Source organism: Seriola aureovittata, chromosome 16 (assembly GCF_021018895.1).
Source record: "Seriola aureovittata isolate HTS-2021-v1 ecotype China chromosome 16, ASM2101889v1, whole genome shotgun sequence".
Lineage (NCBI taxonomy): Eukaryota > Metazoa > Chordata > Actinopteri > Carangiformes > Carangidae > Seriola > Seriola aureovittata.
The window spans coordinates 15,568,711-15,591,254 of NC_079379.1; the positions used below are offsets into that span (position 1 = coordinate 15,568,711).

Consider the following 22,544-nt stretch of genomic DNA (forward strand, 5'->3'; position numbering starts at 1 on the left):
GAGGAGGAGATGGGACAGAAGAACAGAAGTTCAATGCTGCAACCAGGCTTGCTGAAGAAAAAACAGAGACAGAGCGAGAGGAAGAAATGGGATGGAGGTGTGCGATGCAGCGCAGACAGACTGGCCATCAAGAAACAGCAGGGGCCGTCAGAAGGCCAGCAGGAGCCGAGCAGCACAGTGCGGCGTTCAATCAGGACCAGAAAGCTACATTATAGAGTGAAGTCATGCAGTTACACAAATACCAGGAGAGATAAATCACTCTGCAAGAGTCACAGGAGGCCAAAGCAAGGGGAACACATTAAACGGCTGTTATATCCAAGACATATTACAGCTGGAAGAATTTAGGAAGTTTTCACCAGCACACAACTCCTGATAAAATGAAACATTTCAAGTTATTCTTGCTGACTTGTGTTTAAAACTGCTTAATGCGTGCAAGCGTTTCAATGTATTGTGACTTCACAAATAGATTGGACAGTACTGACCTCTACTGCTCAAATCTGGCACTGCAGAACTGTCCTGCACTGAGGCTTTTACTGTGTTTTAAGCATCTTTTTAAGCATGCGTCTACTGTTCTAGTTGAATTGCATAAATCCCAACTATGGCACTATAAGCTAACTAAGAAAGGTTCTAAAAAAAAAAAATAAAAATTTGCGTCTTAAAAAAGATCTGAACTCTTATTGAAAAAAAACAATTTTCTGCTGATGCTTTTTACCACTTTATAACAAAGTTTAAAGATTGATTACAGAGATGAAAACCCTCTTTTGACCACGACTGAGTTATTCCTACACAAACAATGGATCAACAGAGAGCATCATGGGTCAGTGTTGCTGCATGGTAGGTGATTGACAAACAGTTAAATGGACAATTAGTAACCCACAGCTGAAGGACGAAGAGGCTTTTGCAGATGGCACTGGGCATTAGGGGACATACTCTGGTTAGCTACTTGATGCTACATGGAATAGCAGAATGCTGACATTAGTGGAAAGATTGTTTAAGGCAGATAGAGTAAAGGAAACCTCGTTGATGGATTGATGATGTTCCTGTGGTGATAGAGGCTATCAGCTCATAATGTTGAAGAGAGAAAACTGGCTCACAGTGAGTCGGCGGAAAATCCCCTCACCCTGAGCAGCACCGATTTGTAAAGAAGACCAAGATTTATTTCAGGCTAAATATTGACTCGTACTGGAATTAATGATACATGCAGCTGTACTAGACTTTTAATTGCAAAAACAGCAATTCATAGACGTCAATAGGGTTTTCTTGATTTAGTAGATTTTTAAAAATAAATCTTGGTCTTCTTTCTGTTTGTGTCGTATAATTAGGATGTTGTTTGATTCTGTTGCCCAAAACCACATGCAAAAAAAGTGATTTTGAAATGGTAGCCTGTGAGCGGCTGTGTTAATACATATAGTACATATACGTATATATTTCCCATAAGGCACTGGGGCCAGAGTCTTAATCATGCAGACTCGGCCAGCAGGTTAGGAAGAGCACAGAGCCAATGACGTTACCCGACCGGGGGGAGGGGGAAGGGGAGGGGCTTACCAGGGCTTCATAATCTTCTGTAGTTTCTGATAGCGCCTGCAAAGATTTGAGAAACTTTGGTGTCACAGGTGGGAAACAAACAACCAAACCTTAAAGTCTCAGCCAGCACAGAGAGGGGAACAACACACATCATGATCGGGTGACAGGTTACAATGAAAAACAATCTTCGAAAGAGAGGAGGTCCAGTCTATGACACATCATAAAAACACATTTCTTATTGTACAAATGAGACACAAGCAAAGTGAAATTAAATGTCAATATTTCATTGATTGACTTAAAATAAACACCTTTAACGAGTCTGTCTACCCAGACACTGAAAGCATGCCAAGCAGAAACAGTTGAAAAAGCAATTTGCTGCAAACCGTACTTACACACAGCAAGCTCAGGTAGAGACGTCGACACACAGAAATGATCAAACAACACTTTCATTTAACAAAAAGAAAAAACAAGTTTGTGACAGATGCAGTGTTTCCTTGCTTGAACTTTAACCTCAGATCTCTGCTGCTTTCTGCACATTATAATATGGCCACACATATTATGAATAAAATGCTGCAGCAGTTAAATTACACACAAATGAAGACACCATTGGATTAACAAAGGGGAAAAAAAGCTCAGCTGAAGATTATCAAACAGAACACAATGAACAGTTTCCACTGGGACTATTTCTTCAGTGGAAAGTAGCTCTGATGAAAACGACTGACGGTGTATAACTGAACTCTGAACTTCCAAACTTTGCAGATTTTTCACTTAATTTTACAAACAACATAACAAAATTAAGTCCACTTCCTTTGTATTTCACATGACAGCACAAGTCCCAGAGACTTGATATCTCAAAACCTTGGCAAATACAACCAAACTGGCTGCATGGTTTGTTATCACAAGGAGGTCAGTGAGAAAATTTGCTTTTTTTTTTCTTTTTCTTTTAAATTTGGGTGAACTTACCTTTTAAAACAACACATTAAATCCCTCTTCCCATCCTTTTTAAAATAAAAACAATCTTAATAATCCATCTGAAGTTGCACTGCACATTCTGAACAACTACATTAGGAATCTGTTGTTCCATGTTTCAGTCAGTAGAGAGCGATGTCTGCCGATTTGTGGAGCTCCTGTGGGCAAAAGCAGCAGCCGACCAGCTGATTTCCGTATGAACACAGTGCAACATCTATGTCAGATGCATTGCCTGCACTGAGCCTCTTGAATAATTACGGTTTACCAGTCAGGCACACTCATGAGTGTGTGTGTGTTTGTGTCAGACACTGATACCTATGTGCCTGTATGTGTTTCATAAGACCCTTCTGTTGAGATGAAAATGCAGCAGAACCACTTGCTCTCTGTGAGACACACACACACACACACACACACACACACAGGCCACTTTTAAACTCTCCAGTCCTGAATAACCGATGGGATGGTAATTTACATAAAAACATATTTAATGAAAAGAGCCAGGAGCTGAGTGGAGTCAGCGTCGGTGCAGCTGAGATGGCTCCTTGCAGTAAGATCAAACAGGGTCAAATATTTGCTAATTTGAACATTACATGCAAAAAAAAAAAAAAAGAAGAGAAAAAGCTTCAATGATTTTCTGTCAAATTTTGGAAGTGAGTGCAATGCTAGAGGCGCTGCTGTCTAATAAGCAGAAACAGGAGATCATTAAGTGGTTTCTGCGGAGGAAAAGATATTAAATACCTGACTGGGATGTGAACCTCTCTGTACCTACAAAACAATCAGGATCACCAAAAGAGAGGGCATACACTTTAAGAAGTTATTGATCAATTTCACAAACAGTAGAGTCTATCAGTGTGCGGTTGTGTCTTGCAGTGTTTGGCTTTTCGCTGCGCTGTAGTAAAAACACATTTGACCTTGTGTGTGTGTGTGTGTGTGTGTTTACACCATGAGTGTGTCTTTGGAGCAAACTTCTCATGCAAGTAAACAACTCTTCAATCCATCTTTTTTCTCACTGGGAAAAAGGGATGAATAATGAGAACTGCATGAGGCAGAAAACAAGAGCGTCCCGGATGGTTGGCTGCTGCTGCCCTCCCTGCCAGTTTGCATCGTATGCCAGCTTGTGTGCATGTGTGTGTGTGTTTGCGCGTGTTTTCACTCCGACTGTAACTCTGGGTTTTGACTCTGGTTGGCCGGCACCTTGCACTCACACAGTCTGCTACTGGCATGCCCATGCACATGCATGCGCACACACACACACGCACACGCACACGCACACACTTCCCCCTGGCATCAGGGCTGAGAAATTCCACCTCAGCGAAAAATGCCCTCGCTTTAACCTTCAGTTGAGACAGTCTCAAGGGGCCTCCACCCTCCCTCAACACACACACACACACACACACACACACACACACACACACACACACACACACACAGTTTTTGGATGTGCTGAACAGACAGAAGCCAGTGCAGCGCTCTCCTATCAGTTGAGTGTAATATCACTCTCATGGTCAACAAAGACAAAGAGGAGCCCCTGGGCATGTACTACATACATAATAAAAGCTAAGTCTTCTCTTTTCAGCAGTAACACACTTGGATGACACCTTTAGAGTGCGTTAGGGGGTCACAGCTTTGCTGTAGCTCCTACACAAATAGCGACCCTAGCTGTGTAACTAATGTAGACTGTGCAGACACAGATATGAAATTTACATATTTACTAAGGTCAGGCTGCTAGTGTTTTATCCCACATATTTCTGCTGCTGGTAGATGATTTTCATAAGGAAGACGACAACAAGCAAGTTAAAGAATTTTCTCCTAATCAGAGCACAAGGCATATTTTGAACAAAGACACTGCAAACCGCTGTCACACTATTATCAAGGTAGAGAAAAACTGTAATCAGATTACAGCCTAATTAATGACTGCAGGGCAGCATTTTTCGTTTTAGTAGCGAGATAGAACAAATGTTCCACTATTACAAGATGAATGTAAGAACGTAAACACGATTACTGAAGATACTATAAATAATGAACTCTGCAACACGGCCTGATAACACATCTATCTAGTGTTGCAGTGGTGCCGTGAAATCCAACAGCATGCTGAACTACAAAGTCCAGTACAGACAGCGAGCCTCAACACCTGATGCAAAAGCATAAATCAAGATTAATACAATGATTTCAGGTGCGTTACTGAATGAGCACGTCAGTCAGCTGCTTTGAACATAACCAGTCAGAATGCACAGTGCAACTCCAAAGACGCCCTGGAATCTCACTGCCTTCAGGTCCGTGTCAGTGGAATGTGTTTAAAGCTCAACCTGATTACTTAAAGCCACAACAGACTTAAGTCGGGTTAAGATGGATCCTTCTAACAAATCCCTGGTTTGTCACATCAGGCAAGAAACTGTCCGAGGTGAGGAAAAAAAACGCAGAGGAGAGGGGACGGACAATTAACTTACTCAGTGCCACTCTCCACCATCTGAGTGAGCAGGGAGATGCCGTCCAGGTTGATGAACTCCTGGGCAAATGTGATGTCCCGGGATGCGTTGGCCAGGTCCTTCAGAGCTTCCAGCTTGGCATCCATGCTGGATGACTGGATACGCTCATGAAGCTGGACTGCTGTCTGGTACTGGAGGGGAAGTGGGACAGAGGAGAAGCAAAAGACAGATACATACAGAGATTCAGAAAATTTAAATGTGTCTGTGCATTCACACTAAGTAAATTTTCTTACATACTAAAAAAAATAAAAAATAAAAATCAAAGAAATAAAACTTACAGGAGAGGTGGTCAAGCGAAGTATTGAGCCGTTCTTAATGTCATTGCGATTCTGTGGAGGATCACCAAGATAAAAGCAGAAGTTACTCAGCTTATGAGGTATATTTTTAACTTGGATACTTCTACCTGCAGTTAAAAACAGATAACCAAACCTTTTCTGTGATGTAAAAATTTGTTGGGTCGGCAATCTGCAGAGCAAAGTTTTCATGGTTCCCCAAGGACCACCTAAAAGCCATTGGATGGAGAGGAAAACATTCCATAATTGGTATAAAAAGTGGAAACATCTTCTCTACAATACAGTTAATATGATTCAAGCATGGAGACAGAGGCACAGGGCTTTTGCAGGAAGCCCTTGGAGAATTATTTTCAAGTCCAAAGGCAAGCATTTATGCACACATACACACACACACAGTGAGAAAAGCAAATGTCGACTTACCCCTCACACACTTCTTTAATGATGGCTGAGAGAGGCTTTTTCTGTGGAGAAAGGCAAAACTACATTTAGTCCACAGCCGAAGCTTGAGTTCCTAAAACAACAGTCAGCTCAGAGTGGGCTGCAATTATTTTATATTACAGGTCTGGCACAAAGAGAGGCTGTTCTTCAGGACCCTGTATTTATCTAACTGTCCAACTGCTGATGTGGGAATCATGTCTGCTGCACCATTTCATTCATTCATTCATTATATGTGAAACTCTTCTAGATCAACAACAGTGGTATTCTGCTCCAAACTGGTGGAACGTTGTTGAGTGAAGTACCTTCACTCTAGTACTGTACTTACAGTAAGTTTATATTAGGGGCACTTTCCTTTAAATTGGAGTATTTCTATTTTGTTCTAGTACTACTTATACTTTTTTTTATTATTATATATAATTATTATATCATTTCATATAAAACATATGATCAGTTTATGAGATATGATGCTTTTTGACTTCTTACACCTAACAGTAGGGTTGGTTATTGTACTGATACTAGACCATTTTAAATATAATATTTCACTTTTTTCATTGACTAATATATGTGAAACCTCTCAATGCCTCAGAGTTAAATAAAGAAACTAAATAAAGTATCATCTGAGGTTAAAAATGTTCGATCAGAAAATGTCTGATCAAAGAATAAGAAGATGAACCAATCTGGCAACTAAATGCCAAAGTTTGATGCTTGATATTTTTCAATACTTAATTCTACAAACACATTTTGGTTATTTCTCAAAAGTATTGACATGCGATTACAAATGCTCCCAAACTCAACAGACATTTGTTCAGATTTGCTTCACTTTGACTGGCTACAACAATAAAAATGCTGTTGGTATGTTAATGCATCAACAATCTGACTTGATATAATAACATTACACACCATTACTATATATACTTAAGTGATTTCTGTCTGGTAACACTTCTGTGAATACTGGATATTTACTTGTACTGTATTTGTATTTGTGTGTGAGTTTTTATTAAAGGGGCACTCCACCTATTCTACACATGAAGTTCAGTTTACTCATCGCAAAGAATATTCAGCCTGTTGAACAGTTGGGAAATGTCTTCTGTGGCTCTGGAGGAAGCTTCCCAATGTTTGAAAGGAGACTTAAAGTGCTTAAGAGAAAGTCTGCATTGCAAACTGACTGTGTGGGGTTTGACAGAAGGGAGCTTTTAGCCATTAGCAGGGAGGATCTAACGAAGGTGTATTAAGTTGCACATTGGGACTCAAAATGCATTATGCATTTTTTGAGCTAGACCTGTATAGAGACCAAAAGTCAAAATATCTTGACCTCTGCTCCGATTCAAGCAAGCATCCCTTCAGACTTAAACAGACAGAAGTATAGTTACTTTTGCTCAAGTAAAAGATCTGAATACAGCACTTTCACTAGTGCTGCTCCATCTACTGGCCCAGGAGTCCCAGCAGTCCCTGTTTGGAGCCAAGACCCCCACTGTGCCAAGCTTAATCTTTTCAAAGCACACAGGCATGAACATGTGCAGAAAAACCACACAGTTACAGTCATGCATTCTAGCATAGGCATATGGTAATTTCATGAGCATCTACATACAACTCACTGAGCATTGTGGAGGATATGATCGTATTGCTGCTTCTCTGCAGTGAGAGAGGCTGCTTCGAAGAGCACAAGCTGTAGTGATGAAGATTTACAGAGAGAAGATAATGGTGGCAGGATGTTGGGGATATATGACAGGGAAGGAAAAATTGGGACGTGACAAAAGAAGAGGGTGAGCTGTTACATGAACAAAAGAGGGAACAGAGGATATAACAGTGAAAAATAAGCAAATTGGATAAGATGAAGGAAAAACAACAGCTAACACAGGAAGAGGGAGAATGGATGATAATAGTGAGAGAAAGCAGGAGAGTGGTTGTTGAACAGAGAGACAGAGGGACCGGGGGGAAATAAAGAACGTGGGGGGGGGGGGGGGGGGGGGGGGGGGTTTAAGGGGTGTGTGTGTACAGTGTGTGTGCACAGTGCCAGTCAGTATGTACTTAATATCTGCTAGTTCGCCACTGCTGTCATCCTCTGGTTCTTTGGGACTTACAGTATGCTGCCAGACTACAGCGAACACACACACACACACACACACACACACACAAATAAACATCCAAAAGTCTGCAATGTCTTAAAAGCAAAAACTTGTGCATTTCTTCGAGCGACTCCTTCTCTCAAACACGATCAAAGCTTTTTTCCAGTGTGGACATGTATTAATAATGAAAATAAATACATTTAAATGTGTGGACATTTAAATTACAAAAAAGGTAATAATCTTTTACCACATGTGTAAAGTGCTGTATAACTTTTTGCTCAGAACACTTCCTGCTGCTCCGTTTATTCTGGCGTCGTTAGTAATAAGCTCACTTTGGTCTAAATATAAGGAAAAGTGGTAAAGATAAGTTAAATATATTTTCTGAAAAGTCTTTAAACGTCTCGCTTCTGCATCATCAGTGCAAACATTGGATCTTTTTCTCATGGTAAGTCGATTTAATGTGACTACACTTATGCATTGTTATTTCGAGTTCTTGCTTGATCTGTGCTCATATTAGTGCATTATCCAATAGGTACAGATCAGGTACTCCATTAACTACTCCAGTTGAGATTTCAAGTGCTGTTTTTTCCTTCTGCAATTGAGAAAATGTTACATTTAATTTGACAAAAAACAACAGTCTGGTGATGAGTACAATATCAGAGGTTTTCACCTTGTGCATTGGCATAAAAGGTTTTGTGAGTCTATACCATCTGTCAGCTTTTCAGCTCAAAAATCTCCCTTTTAACTGGGGGGATAACAGCACTTCATCTCTTTCTTTCCAAGGTCATTCGATCACACTACAAGCAGATTTCACCACCTAGGAACCATGACTGACAGGAACAATGTCTGCATGTCCATTATAGACATTTTAAACCATTATTACACTCAAAGATGCATTTATTGGATATTTTTCTACTTATTTAATGTTTTAATTTTACTGCTCTTACAGAGTCATTAGGTATGCATGGAAAAACATCGCTAAGAGGCAATTAAAAAAATGAATTCATTTATTCTTATATTGGGGCTCTTATTGTCAAATGCATTTTAGCTCTGTCTGGTTTACAGCAACGATCACATTCAACTGCAGCAGTAAAACATGTCTACAACTAATTTGTTACATGTGATCATCCTCAGCATTAATTAGAGAAAATGGACAATCTCGATTTATAAGAAGAGAAAAATGGAAAGAAAAGAAACATATTACAAATAAAAGTTATCAAAAAATACTTTGGTGGACTCTTGCTTGTTTGTGGCTGCAGCAGGCAGATGTTTTCAGTGGAAAAGCTCTGATAAACCCACTGTACACTACTACTAACACTACTGCCCAGCTACAAGCTGAAGACAGACAATTCGATCAGGAGCTGGTGAAGACCAAAACAGAGCTACAGGGTGAATGTTGGACTAACATCAGGCATCCAGACAAGTGACTCCTAATGAATGATGATGTTGCTCTTATTTGCTGGATGTGTAATTAAGCTGCTGTTTGCTAACAAGTTTGCTATATCAACTCAAAAGGTGATAATACGTATGTCAGTGTTTTATTTGCAGCTTGTTTCCGCTGCTCCAAGTGGCGAAACAATGTTTTGTTTTGGTTTGTGTTGGTCATAGAACATTGTCAGATATGACAAAGATTTTTTTATAGCCATCACAATTGTCTACACGTCTTTACAGAGGTTAAATGTGTATTCAGTCATACACCACATATACCTCTATAAAATAGCTTTATAATTCCATAGAAAACTGCTTCCTCACAACAGGCCTTTACACATTGTTTCCCTTCAGTTTGACTTAAATTCTTCTGTTGGTTGCTGCTGAAATTCTCATGCTCATTTTCAAATCTTTTTTTTTTCTACCAGCAAACAGAAACCCCATCACCTTGTCCTCCCACTGTTTCTCTATTGCACTTCTGACAATAACCAATTCCCTAGCGTCCCTACACAAATGTCGGACCTTTGTGTCTATAGGGATGTTGAAAATTTTTGGAAAGACAGAAATCACAGTGTGATCTCTGCAGACACACATATACACAGACAGAAACAGCTGTACCTAAACACACTCAAACTAACATGGCACAGGAACACACACACAAGCACAAGCACACACAGCAATCAGAGATGCACGAATGAATCCCCATACAAATGGGCACAAGTACACACACACACACACACACACACACACACACACACACACACACACACACACGCAGAGCTGTCAGCACATTGAGCACACACACATGCATGAATAGTAACAAGTATGCATGTTGCCACACAAACACACCCACACACAATTTCACTTATGCAGAGTTGTACCCACCTAAACAAACAAACAAAACAAAAAACACACACGCACACACACAAATTCACATTCACACAAACGCACACGCATTCTCTGGGTCTCAAGACAGCTCGAGCAGCTGAAGCCCACTCCCCATCGCATGACTCAGACAGCCATATGCTGCTGCAGGGCCTATTGTACAGAGGAGATGCAGAGGGAGGAGGAAGAGGTGGGGGTTGGCGGTGGAGGACAAGAGAGGAGGAGGCACAACGCAAGTTTCACAGTTACAACAAAAGACGGGGAGGAGGAGTGAGAGGGGGAACGAACAAGGGAGAAAGCAAAGAAGGAAAAGGAGGAGGAGGCAACAGATAGGAGGAAGACAAGAGAGAGATGACAGGGAGAGATAAGAGAATAAGAGAAAAGCTGAGGAAGGGAAGGAGCACAGGGGGGTTTAAAGAAGTGAAGACGAGAGAAAGACCAAAGAGGAGCTAAAGACATTTTACAATTGAGACTGCAGGAGCATTGCTGCTGATAAGGGGTCATTAAATACAAAAACTACATCCCTAAATCTTCACTTAAGTGCTTAAAGCACCTTGCGGAAAACCCAGAAGCACATGTTCTCTGTAGTTCAATGTTTCATTCAGTGGCTCAGCCATTGAGAAGGGCAATCACGGCTCCAGTTGCCACGGTGACTCATAGCTTGTACAATCATTAGCCCATCCGTGAGTCACACACACACACAGAGAAAGAGAGAACAGGCCATTTTACAATCTGGATGTGTAATCAAACAACGCAACAGTCACCCCCACCCCCCACCTCCCCACACAAACACACACACACACACACACACACACACACACACACACACACACACACACACAAACACACACACACACACACACACGGTAGTCGTTGTTTTGGCTAATTATTGGCGTCCACTGACACGCAGTAAGGGACGACACCTGTGGATTCCTATTTGAGCCGTGTTCTGGCACTCATCTGGCCACTAATCAGCCAATCAACACGACAACAAATAACACCAGAAAAGGAATCAGTCCCATCTAAGATCTTAATAGTCAAAATCGAATCCAAATGCTTGAGATGTTCAACAATAGAACATCTAAGCATTTTGATCTTGAATTTCAGCCACTATATGATGCAAATCACTGGAATTTGTTGTGATGCACTGAGGTGGTCTGATGGCATTTTCTCAAATCCAAATCCAACCCTGAATTCCTTCTCTAATCTAATTCTGTTTAGCAGTCGACATTTATAAATGAACGGAACTCAAAGATTCAGTTCAGATCTGTAATCTACAGCTTATATAATATTCTGCCTTTGTCATTTTAACCAGTGAAAATTACAAAAGCAACATTTTGGGGTGGGTCAAAATGTGAAGCATGACCCCAGTTACTGGAGCCCAACCCTGCACGCTGATTGCCACGATCATGTATCAGCCAAACATGACTGATCCACCATTTAATAATGTTTCTTAATTACTTTCCTTAAACACTTGGAAATTTTGCTTCATACATTTTTATTTTTCTGAAAATACCTGGGATAATGTGGCTTGTTTGATTTCAGACACATTTATGGTACAAGATTGATGCCATTAATTACAGGGGCACCACATCACATTCAGTGAAATGTCTTTAAAGTTATGTCAAAGCTGTGGCTGTGTTGGCTGTTAAACATCTTTAATTAAGGCACTTCCTTTAGGGCTAATTAGTATAATTGTTAGGAACACTGAATATATCAGGCACCAATTGAAGGGCAAGTAGTGTGTTTTGATAATAACGCAGCATCTTTGTTCGTCCATAGGCACCCACCTGGTCTATCTCCATGAGCTTGGGGAAAGCCCCTGGCCACTCAATGGCCACCTTGACGATGTCTGCCGGCGGCGGCATGGCTGCCGGGGGGTTTGGTGTGGGTCTCGCTGCCTCACACCTCCGTCACTACTACTGGAAGAAGGTCATCCAAACCTGCAGGACAAGAGAGAAGAGGAGAGGATGGGCAGAGAAATGAAGGAAGAAAACAGAGGAGGATGGGGATAAAAAGAGAGGAAAAAACACATTAGTTAAGAACTAGGTCTAGTTATTTGAGATGATGTTTGCGTTCATTAGCTTTCTTCTAAATCCAAAAAATACTCTTTGCTGTGGTGCTGAAAAAACCATGGGATGACACAGCACTGCTCATAAGCAAGTGTTAACTTCACATCTCATGTAGAAAGTATTTAACAACTCAAAGCAAATAATTCACTTTCATACAACATTTAAGGTTCAGAGGAAATGAGTCAACTGACCTACTAACTAACCGACCAGTTTACAGTTATTCATGCACATATACATACAGCACAGACTCTGGCTTCTTAAACCATCACACCCCTCAATCATCTGAGGTCAGGCTACCCAGCTATAAGTCACACCTTTCTATCATCAGCGCTAATATAGAAACCATGGCTGATACCTATAAAAGAACACACTGTCCTGTTTGTGGGACAGTTGACCTTAAAAACTGAGCTCTTCATGCAAATTTCTGCAGACGCTGGTGCTGAAAATCATATTCAAATACACCATTCAGTTTCTTACATCCACTTATACAAAATAAAGCAGACAAGCAGATTTTTCATTCGTCCACCGAGATCATTTTTTCCGGCGGTAGGCCAGTTTAATTTGTAGTTGTTGACACACAGAGCGTTAGGACGTGAGAGAGGTGAGGAAAAGGTACAATGTCTTTAAAGATCCACTCTGTTTTCACTGGGAGCTAGCCTCAGTTCAGTCATTTAAATGCAGCAGAGACAGACACAAACTGCACAGCAACATCTTACTACTACTTCAAGAAACAAGTAGTTCTGCTTCCAAGTGCATTCGGACATTTTCACTGTGATCAAAGTGCAGGAATTCCTGCTGTTTGCGAGATAAAACAGCACTCTCTCATTCAATGAAGCGCAGGCACAGATGTAGTAGCACTTTAGCCACAAAGGCAAGTGAGCATACTAGACTCAGCAGGGCAGTTTGAGCAGGTTACTAGTCCAGAGAATTTCCTTCTGTTCAATGTCACTGGATTAAAGGGGCATTCCACTGATTTTACACATGAAGGTCAGTTTACTCATCACAGGGGCACAAAACATCCACTGAAACATTTGCATAATAACAATATAAATAATAATAATAATGTATAATATTCTGTTATTCTATATGATTTAATCAAATCTGAGAAAATTACTCAAGTGACATCACCTGGGTATTTAAGGCTTTGGTTTGGAGACTATAAATTAGCTCTCTGGTTTGTATCACTGTTCATCACACTGTGTGTATCCTCAGGTCATAAGACATTTGGAAAACCAATATTTAACATTGGCAGGAATGTGCATCTGCTTGCACATATGCATCGTTGTGCATGATACAAAATAAACTGCAACCCGCTTGTAAAAACTAGGAGCGGTGAAAAAAATTCCACAGAGTACCGTTAACAAAATTGTGCTACAAAGTGGAGTTTGAAACATGTAGGTGCTTACTGGGAGGGGAGGCTCGTTTTATTACAAGTTTTTCCATTTCAGTCCTGAAACTCCCCAAAACTTTATGGAAGTGTGACCTCAAGTTGCTGGTGTTGTCTCTTAAAAGAAGACAATGTGAAAGAGGGGGTGAGTGATGCCGGGAGAATAAAAAGAGGAGGGAAAGGGAGAGATCAGAGGAGGGATGGACAGAGTGAAAAGAGTGAGAAAGAGCATTTTTGACATCTTCTTTCTATTGAGGCGTAGAAGTCAGGTTCTAAGAGACACAAGTAACTACAACCGTCAATTTCTCTTTTTTTCATTAGCTAAAAAAAACACAAGTGAAATACTCAAAACAAACTCTGAACCGTCTGCACCCTGGTTTGTACGCATAGCAACAAGCTCACCAGCACTCGCTCCTCTTTCATGCGAACACACACATACTCCAAAATTGAGCCTGTAATCCTGGGTGGCTCCTCCCTGGTTTCTGTCCCTGTGCAGAGGACTCCTGAGAGTGCACGGGGGAAAAAAGCATGATATCTGACAGAGGAACAGGCAGTCTGATTGACCTCAACCCCGTGGCTTTCTAAGATAAGCCAGTTGGAGGTCCCATGGTGGAAAAACATTCAAATCACAGTCCTTCCAAACCACACAGGAGGGAGCTGGCTAAAGCCACTTCTGTGCACTCACAGGGGGTCTAATGAAACCCACCACTCCACAGTTATCAAGTGGAGAATGCAGCATAGATATCCCCAAAACCGACTGAGGAAGGCATCAATAATTTATTTTCCCAGCCTGTCTAGAAAGCTTGGATCATCCTAGTTCCTGGTGGAGAATCCTGTTTACATATTTAATCTCAATCCATAATGCATAAAGACAGGCTCAGACTAATTCCTGGGGGACAACTATTGAGCAGAAAGGAGTGAGTGTTGATATATACAGCATGTCTGCATGAGCACAGGCAGAACAGTGAGTGATGAAATGTGTGCACACAAACATTGACCAAAATTGTTTTTGTGTGCATGTCTGCAGCACTGTGCGAGTGTCTGTATACGTGTGTGTGTTTGATGAGCAGGTTTTAATTTAAAGATAGTAATGAGACTGGCCTGGCGCTATGTGTGAGTCACCCCATAATAATCCACATAGCCTTTATTCAAGGGCCCGTTGCCATGGCAGCCGCTGCATCAATAGCTCGAGATGTGGATGCATCTTTCTTTCCAAAGCGCGTGTCATACTCAAGTCACGTTTGTCACAACTCCACAAAAATGACTCACTCCACCCTTCTGCTTTTGAATTTCATCAGTGATATACGAACAAGTATGTTCATTGAAGATTATGGTGGTTTTGTAACGTATGTTAAATACTTTCTTAGACACTTCAGTGACATTCAGCTGTATATCTCTCTGTCTCCTTCCTTCTCTGCCTCTCCCCTCTGAGAAACACAGACGCAAGCACAGTCCCTCACACGTTACACTTCATAGGCTAACGGCCGAAACAAACACAGTTTAAAGAATATCAGCAGCACTGTATTCCATTTTGGAATAAGAATGTGTTTTACAAATACGAGCCTTATTATACATAAGCAGAGAATGTGTGATTATGTGATTCATTCGGTTGTCAGACAAAAGCATATCAGTCATCTTCTGAAGGCAAATTATCATCCCTCTAAACACTGACTGAAGCTACAGAGCAGCTGTCAGTGAAAGATATAAAACAGCCAATCTTCAGACAGACTGTCAAAATTTTTAGTCATGTTATAGCAGCATGGCTCCGGGGTATTTTAATGTCAGTCTGTTGGTCCAGCACTTTTGACTGAAATCTCTCAACAGCTATCGGAGGAACCGCCATGAAATTCTGACTTTTCCTCCAGCTCTACCACGACGTTCACATTTGTGGTTTTGAGGGAAAAGTCTCAACGAGCTGGAGGGATTGTCATGAAATTTGGTAAAGACATTCATCATGTTCCCCCTCAGAATGAACTGTGCCTGCTAAACTAATGACATCCCTGTTAACCTCAGCCGCACTTTGTGCCTGGCGCTTATTAATTCATGTTAACATGCTATCACGCTAAGCTGAGGTGGTGAACATTATACCCACTCAACATCAGCGTGTAAGGGACAACACCCTCACAGATGCGCTAACATGGTTGTAGACTTTTTTTTCTCTCCGTTATTCATTATCTTTATTGACTTTATCAAACTCTCTCTCAAAAATCTAGTATTATTGTCAACATTCATCAAAATTGACGGCCCAACTTCTGACCCCCTGTTCTTAATGTGTTTGTGCACACACCCTTTCAGTTTGATCTCTGAATAATGTGGTTCAGATAATCAGTCTAAACCAATTTGTTTCAGATATGTGTCTGTCTAAGTTTTTTCTTTCCCAGTCTGAATTTGTGTTGCCACGTTCCCGTATCTCAGCAATTAATTTGACAAGGGCAACACTGTCATAACAGATAGAAATAGCCAAAGTAACAAAAAACGAGACACAAATTGCAATAAAGAGAAATCATGCTTTACAATGGAGAGCACCAAGTTTAATTGTGTGTGAAGTCAAAGCCTCTTGACTGAGGATTGGTATTTGGTTTTCCCGTAAAGATGGTGTGTATGTGTCTCTGCGTTTAGTGTGTGTTCCGAGCACCTTGTCATCAGTTTCTGAGAACTACAGATGACTCAGAGATGGATGGCCTTGAGGCTTATTGATTGGACAGACACACAAACACACACACACACACACACACACACACACACACACACACACACACAGTAAATCCCTTGAAAACGGGCTCAAATGTAATTGAGAGACACAGCGGTTGGACACACCAGCTCACCATGAGCAAGGCTACAAATGGTCCAGTGCTCATTTGATCAACATGTTTTTCCTGCAATCGACACAACACACACTGCTCCAGGGAACGACTTCTGAGAAACAAGGTTTTCACACCAGGACTTTCTCAGGTGTGTGTTTGTCTCCATATATTGTCTCCATGTCATCATGAGTGTTTACTATAGTCTGGCGGGCTGTGTATCCATTTCCAATCTGTCGCTCTGGGATCTCTTTACACAGTAAATGGAGCCTTGTTATCGAGCTAGCTGCCGTCAGATCTCATCACGCCAGAGCAGGTGATTTGCTGCAACCTGGTTCAGTTGCGTGTGAGCGAGTGTGTGTTTATTTTCACCCTGCCAGAGGGTTAAACAGGCTAACGGGACACAGAGCTCACTCCATCTTTTTTCATTTGCAGAGGAACGCTCTCGTCAGTCTTTCAGGATGTGACCGTGCTTTCCTCCCTCTCCTCTTTTCCTCTGTTCATTCATTTTGTCCACCACATCTGATGTTTCATGCTTCCGTTAACCTCTTTTACTTGCCAAGTTCCTGTCTCCTCAGAACATATTTTCCAGAATCTGATGAAAAAGAACATGAACCGGTAGAGAAGGAGGCTCCAAACTCTCTCCATTCATTTGTTTCACATACATTTATAATCCTTCCACTGGTTTAACTGAACTAGTGTACTGTATGCAATAACATGCTGCCAAAACCATCAAACCACAAGTCTAACTAGGCTCTAGTCCAGCAAGGTATTACAACTGCTTTGTGTGTGTGCGTGTGTGTGTGTGTAGTAAGTGCAGTTAATCTGTCTTCAAACATTCGCCCACCTGCTGTAACCAGAGAGGCATGTGCCGCTGGGTTACAGTGGCCATAATTCCTTAGGATTAACTCCAAAAGAGAGGACAAAAACTAAATCTCATGTTACCCTCAGAAACCTGTGATCCGATCTGCAGCCAGAGGTCGAAATTAAAGAACAAAAACATCAATAAAGAGCGGAGAGAGGGTAAGAGGAGAGGAAACAGAGAGGGGAGAGAAGTCCTGTGATTTGTTGGGCAGCAGGACAGTGCTGGGTTTCACCTCAATAATTCATGATGTGTAATGTGAGGGTCACATCATCTGTAGAGGTGAAAGGGGTTAGAGAGAGAGGTGAGAAATGCAAAAGAACAATAGAAGAGAAAGGGGAGGGGGACAGACACTGACAGAAAACATGAAATAATGACATTAAAAGAAGATTTAAATAAAGGGTTGTAGTAGCGAGAGTGACAGAAAAGAATGAAAAGCAAGACAGACAGAGAGGTGAGGGAGAGACGCAAAACAGAGCTGAGAGATGAGGATAAAACAGCAAAAGATAAACATGCAAGAAGGCCGAAAAAGGAAAAGAGGATTAGAAAGAAGACAGATTTCAAAAAGGCAGCTGTAAGACTTCCTACATTACAACTGGAAGTGAAATTAAGAACTTATCCAAACTGGAAAACCTAAAGCTGTATATACAAGTAATATGGAATATGAGATGTGGTTTCAGAAAATAACGCTGGCGTCGTTCATATTTCACAACAGAGCAATTTATAACATTTGCCTCATTTCATTTCCAGCATTGCTACAGAATCCATCAACACCACTTTCTGATGGCATGAAGCAGCTCTCAAAGACTTTTAATTAAAGCATCTCTACAATGCGGGTGTGTGTGTGTGTGTGTGTGTGTGTGGGGGGGGGGGGGGGGGGGATAAAGATGCCTGTTTGCTTTATTTAAAGGATTTTAACACTTTGAAGTAATTTTAATTAAAGCTTTTTAAGGATTCGCTGATAGAGAGAGACAGACAACGATAGAGAGAGAGAAAGATAGAGAGAGAGAGAAAGATTGTGGGTATGAATATCAAGGGGAACATGATCTAAGTAAAGCACAGCCTCTCCTGCCAGCTCCTCCTGGGACCTTTTAGTAAGAACCCTAATTGTGAGAGAGAACATGAGGCAGCAGTTTTTACAGACAATGTCAGGGTGACCAGACCAACCAGCACTCAACCCTGATGAACCTCAGACTTATAAGAATAGAAAATCCTTTGTTGGCACATTTACTAAATTGTCATTCTTCTCTTTTTTTCCCCCCTCAAGCTTTAATTGCCACTTAATTTGGAGCAGTCTGCACAGCATGATACATACTAAACACCACACTTTAGACCTTGTGATCTGCCATGAGCTTTGCCCATGTCATTTTGTCACATGATATAGACACGGTCAGTTTATTAGGAACACCTAGCTAAGACTAATGTAGTCTGCTACATCAATCCTACCTTCATGAGGGTTACAATGTTTGTATTGAAACTGTGTTAAAGATGTGTTGATTCAGCATTGTGGTGGTCGGTGGTTAAGTTGAAATGTTTTGTGTTATGTATGAATGTGTGTGTGTGTGTGTGTGTGTGTGTGTTTCTATTACTTTGTTCACCCCATTCAAATCAATGAGGGCAGGGTAAATAATAGACACATCTCTGTATAATGCAATACAGTTTGTCAGCACCACAGACTGCATCATGTGTGACTGATCATGTAGTTGAAACAAAACCTAAACATTTTCTAAACATGGTCATGAAGGCAGCATTTACTGCAGGACTACATCAGTCTTAGCTAGGTGAAAAAAATCTAAAAGTTACTGACGCTAGATCACATATCATCCATCTTCTGACAAGATTATGTTTTTGACTCACTGGCGTCTACAGTTGGGCCAGTCTTACTACTAATTTCAAACAAGCTGCAGTACAGCCACTTCTTAGAAATCCTGACTCACCCCAACGATTCTATTTCACGCTGTAATTATCATGGCTTTGGAGGATATTTTAATCTGTTATTCTCATAAACAGGAACACTATGTAATCAATTACAGAATACCAAGCATGCTAACAATAAATAGTCATTTTAAGCTCCTTTTAAACCACAGACCATGAAAAACAAGCAGCAGCACCCTGAGGTCACCCTGTCATTCAAAACCTTTTCTTTTTTTTTCTTTCTTAGACTGTAAAAAAAATAAATCCTCTTAAATTTCCACATCCGGCTCTGGTGTGCTTAGAGTGGGTACCGTCAAGTTTCACACCATCATGTGCATTTTGACTGTGGGAGTGTATATGCTTCAGTATGTAAACCCTAGCAGATTTATATGCAGACATTTGTGTCTGTGTGTCAAGTAACCTATGCCCTGGGCGGATTTCAAAAGGACCCATTCTGGCTCTTCATTTGATGCCTCTACAAAGGGCCCGCCTCACCGCAGGGGCTTTTTTGTTGTGTGTGTGTGTGTGTGTGTGTGTGTGTGTGTGTGTGTGTGTGTGTGTGTGTGTGTGTGTGTGTGTGTGTGTGTATATGTGTTTGTGTCTCAAAAAAAGTGCACCATCCTTTATTTGAGGGCTGACAAAAGCCTACTGACATGGTGTAGAGGAACACAAGTTATTGTCGCTCTGAGCGTGACACCTTCACACACCTACACACACACACACACACACACTAACCACACGATGGTCATGTTACACCCTTGAGGAGAGGCGTGTGAATGTCAGAAATATACACACACACACACAGAGACAGACACACACATACACACACACACACACACACACACACACACACACACACACACACACACACACACACACACACAGTGGTTCCCGCAACCTTTTTTTCCTCAGACATACTGACATTAACTAAAAATGTTGGTTTGGTTAACTTTGCAAATTTGTTGAGCTCTACAATTTCTTCAGCTCTGAAACTGCAGTAGTACCTACTGGGGTCCAAGTAGCGCTGATATAGAATATTAATGCAAAAAGACACAAAAGAAGAACATGACAACAACTACACTGAAACGAAGAATCTTAAAAATGCTAAACACACACACACACACACACACACACACACACACACGCTAAGACAAAGGGTTGACAAAATGGCTACAAATAAAGGGGGAAGACAAAAGGAAAAGGAGGAAGGCTGGGGTCAGGATTTAGAAATATGGCCTCTAGATTCAACCAAGGAAGGAAGTGCCATGCTCTAAGAGCCTCAAAAAGCATGACTATATACGAGCGCGATACAAAGACAGCATTCAGACCAAATAATTGCTTGATAAACGACAAAGCACCAGATGATTTTTTCAAATTCAGGACAGCATCTTCTGACATTTGGCGACTCTTGTGTGTGACTCTCAGCAGGCCTCTATTGTGACAAACCCGCCCTGGTTCTCGCTACACTGCTGCAACCAGGATATCCTGTGAAATGTTCGTACTATCAGCTCGGAACAACTCTGTACAGCAGCCGGCCGACCTCCTGCCGAGGCGTGAGCCCACTATATGGGGACACAGAATCAACTCCCTGCATTTATACTGAGCACATATAAAGCAGGAATCTACTATATGTGCGTCTTCGGATCTAACACACACACACACACACACACACAGGACAACAAGTGAAGCATGGAACTACAGTGTATTGCTGAACATGGTACAAGCCCAGCCTAAATAATGCGTTGCGAGCAGAGCAAGCCAGCAATTTGAAGTAAACATGCGAGTCAGAAACAATTAGAGGTACTTGGATGGCATTCTGCAAACCCAGATAATCAAAACACTGGAACGTTTAGAGACGAGGAGACAGAAAAACAAAAGAAGACACTTTCCCAAAAAAAAAAAAAAAAACACAGCAAAATTAGGCCTACAGGCACACAACTAATCCATAATGTGTATTGTGAAAGAACCTTCATATTGCCAAGTAATTACTTTCCAATGCAGCAGATTTATCAGCTGTGTGAGCGTGCTCTTTCTTTATCCCTTCCAAAATCATAAACTACCGACACCACATTTCTACCCCGCCCCCTACCCCCACTCCCCCAAAACCATGAGGCCACAGCGTTCAACTGTCTTAAAAACACATCCGTTCTTTGACATTTCCATTCTTTTCTGGTTAGATGTGGAAAACCAACAGCGAGACGCATCTCGGATAAGCCAACAAGCATGTACAGTACATACCAAGACATTTACAACTCCAAGATGCAAACATCTAACCACAATGTTCGTGCCCACTGGTGATACACAGGAGAGGGAAAGAGGCAGGAGATTGAACAGAGCCGCACCCTGAGGCCTACTGCATCCTGTGCAACATGAAGAAAGAGTAAGAAATACTATGAAGACGTGAGGACTCACCCGGAAAACTTGACAAACAAGCAGCCACAGTAATTTCTCCCCCAGTCAACCTGCTTCTGGTGCAAACAAAGCAGATACAGGAGGCAGCTCTTTTCTAAGCTAGTCTAGTCTGAGTATCTGGCTGCAAGTGAAGTGCCTTCAGCATCATTAGCTATAGACAAAGACTTCAGACCTCAGGCAAAAGAGCTACCAAGAGAGTGCAGAGAGAGACAGACAGAAGGAGGAAGTAGGCGTTTGTTGAGAAAAGAGGAAACAGGTCTGTCAGCGAAAAAAAGCGGCAAAATTCAAAGTGAAGAAGACAGCAAGCAAGAGGAGACTGCAGATGTCACATGTGAAGGAAGACAAACCGTGCATCTGAATTATCACTGTAAATTAAAAACACAATTGAGCTGCTGGGATTAATTAACGGCAGCTAAACCTCATAAATATCTCATTAGTGTCCACCTGCTATAGTGTATCACTGTGAGATTACTACTGGGGCCTTAAAGCATGTTCAGTTAGCTTAGCATAAACACTGCAAAAGGCGGGATTTACATTTACATTTACATGTTCTCATTTGGTGGATGCTTTTATCCAAAGTGCGTGAAAACACCAAAGCATCAGTGCAGTAGGAGACCTTGATTAGAAACCTGTTTCTAATCGTCTAGCTGCTGTAGCTTCACAGTATCAATCCTGTCATCAAACTCTTTGCAAGAAAGCAAATAAGTGGATTTCGCACTATGTTGAACTACTGCTTTAATAAATTTCCCTGAAGCTAATTCCACCCATGTCTTAGTCAGTGAACCACACTTGTCACAACAGACAGTTAACCTATCTAACCTGACGTTCATGCAGCACTCTATAGGGCAAAGGGCCACAAGGCCACGGACTCAAAGAGACTTAAAAAAAATACATGCACCAAACTTAGAATAAATGTTATCGCTTCTACAGCCAAGTTAGATTCAACGATGCCTGTAATACCGTAGTTTACACAGAATATCGCACCACCATAGTTCACACTTTCACTT

At 41.4% G+C, this 22,544-nt stretch overlaps 1 protein-coding gene across 6 annotated transcripts in view; it reads right to left on the reverse strand.

Annotated features, from left to right (window-relative positions):
- The window catches only part of elmo1 (engulfment and cell motility 1 (ced-12 homolog, C. elegans)), a 99,210-nt gene that overhangs the window by 54,910 nt on the left and 21,756 nt on the right, over nt 1-22,544 (reverse strand). For 3 of the 6 annotated variants that reach the window (XM_056398854.1, XM_056398850.1, XM_056398852.1), the window contains exons 2-7: nt 11,880-12,032; nt 5,693-5,733; nt 5,409-5,481; nt 5,258-5,308; nt 4,941-5,110; nt 1,546-1,581 (exon numbers count right to left, since the gene is read on the reverse strand). In XM_056398854.1, the coding sequence (XP_056254829.1) occupies nt 1,546-1,581; nt 4,941-5,110; nt 5,258-5,308; nt 5,409-5,481; nt 5,693-5,733; nt 11,880-11,957 (449 nt within the window). In that variant the 5' untranslated portion in view covers nt 11,958-12,032. Of the gene's footprint in view, nt 1-1,545; nt 1,582-4,940; nt 5,111-5,257; nt 5,309-5,408; nt 5,482-5,692; nt 5,734-11,879; nt 12,033-21,537; nt 21,709-22,544 lie in introns of those variants that run through there. The other 3 variants (XM_056398855.1, XM_056398853.1, XM_056398851.1) reach the window with 2 other exon arrangements.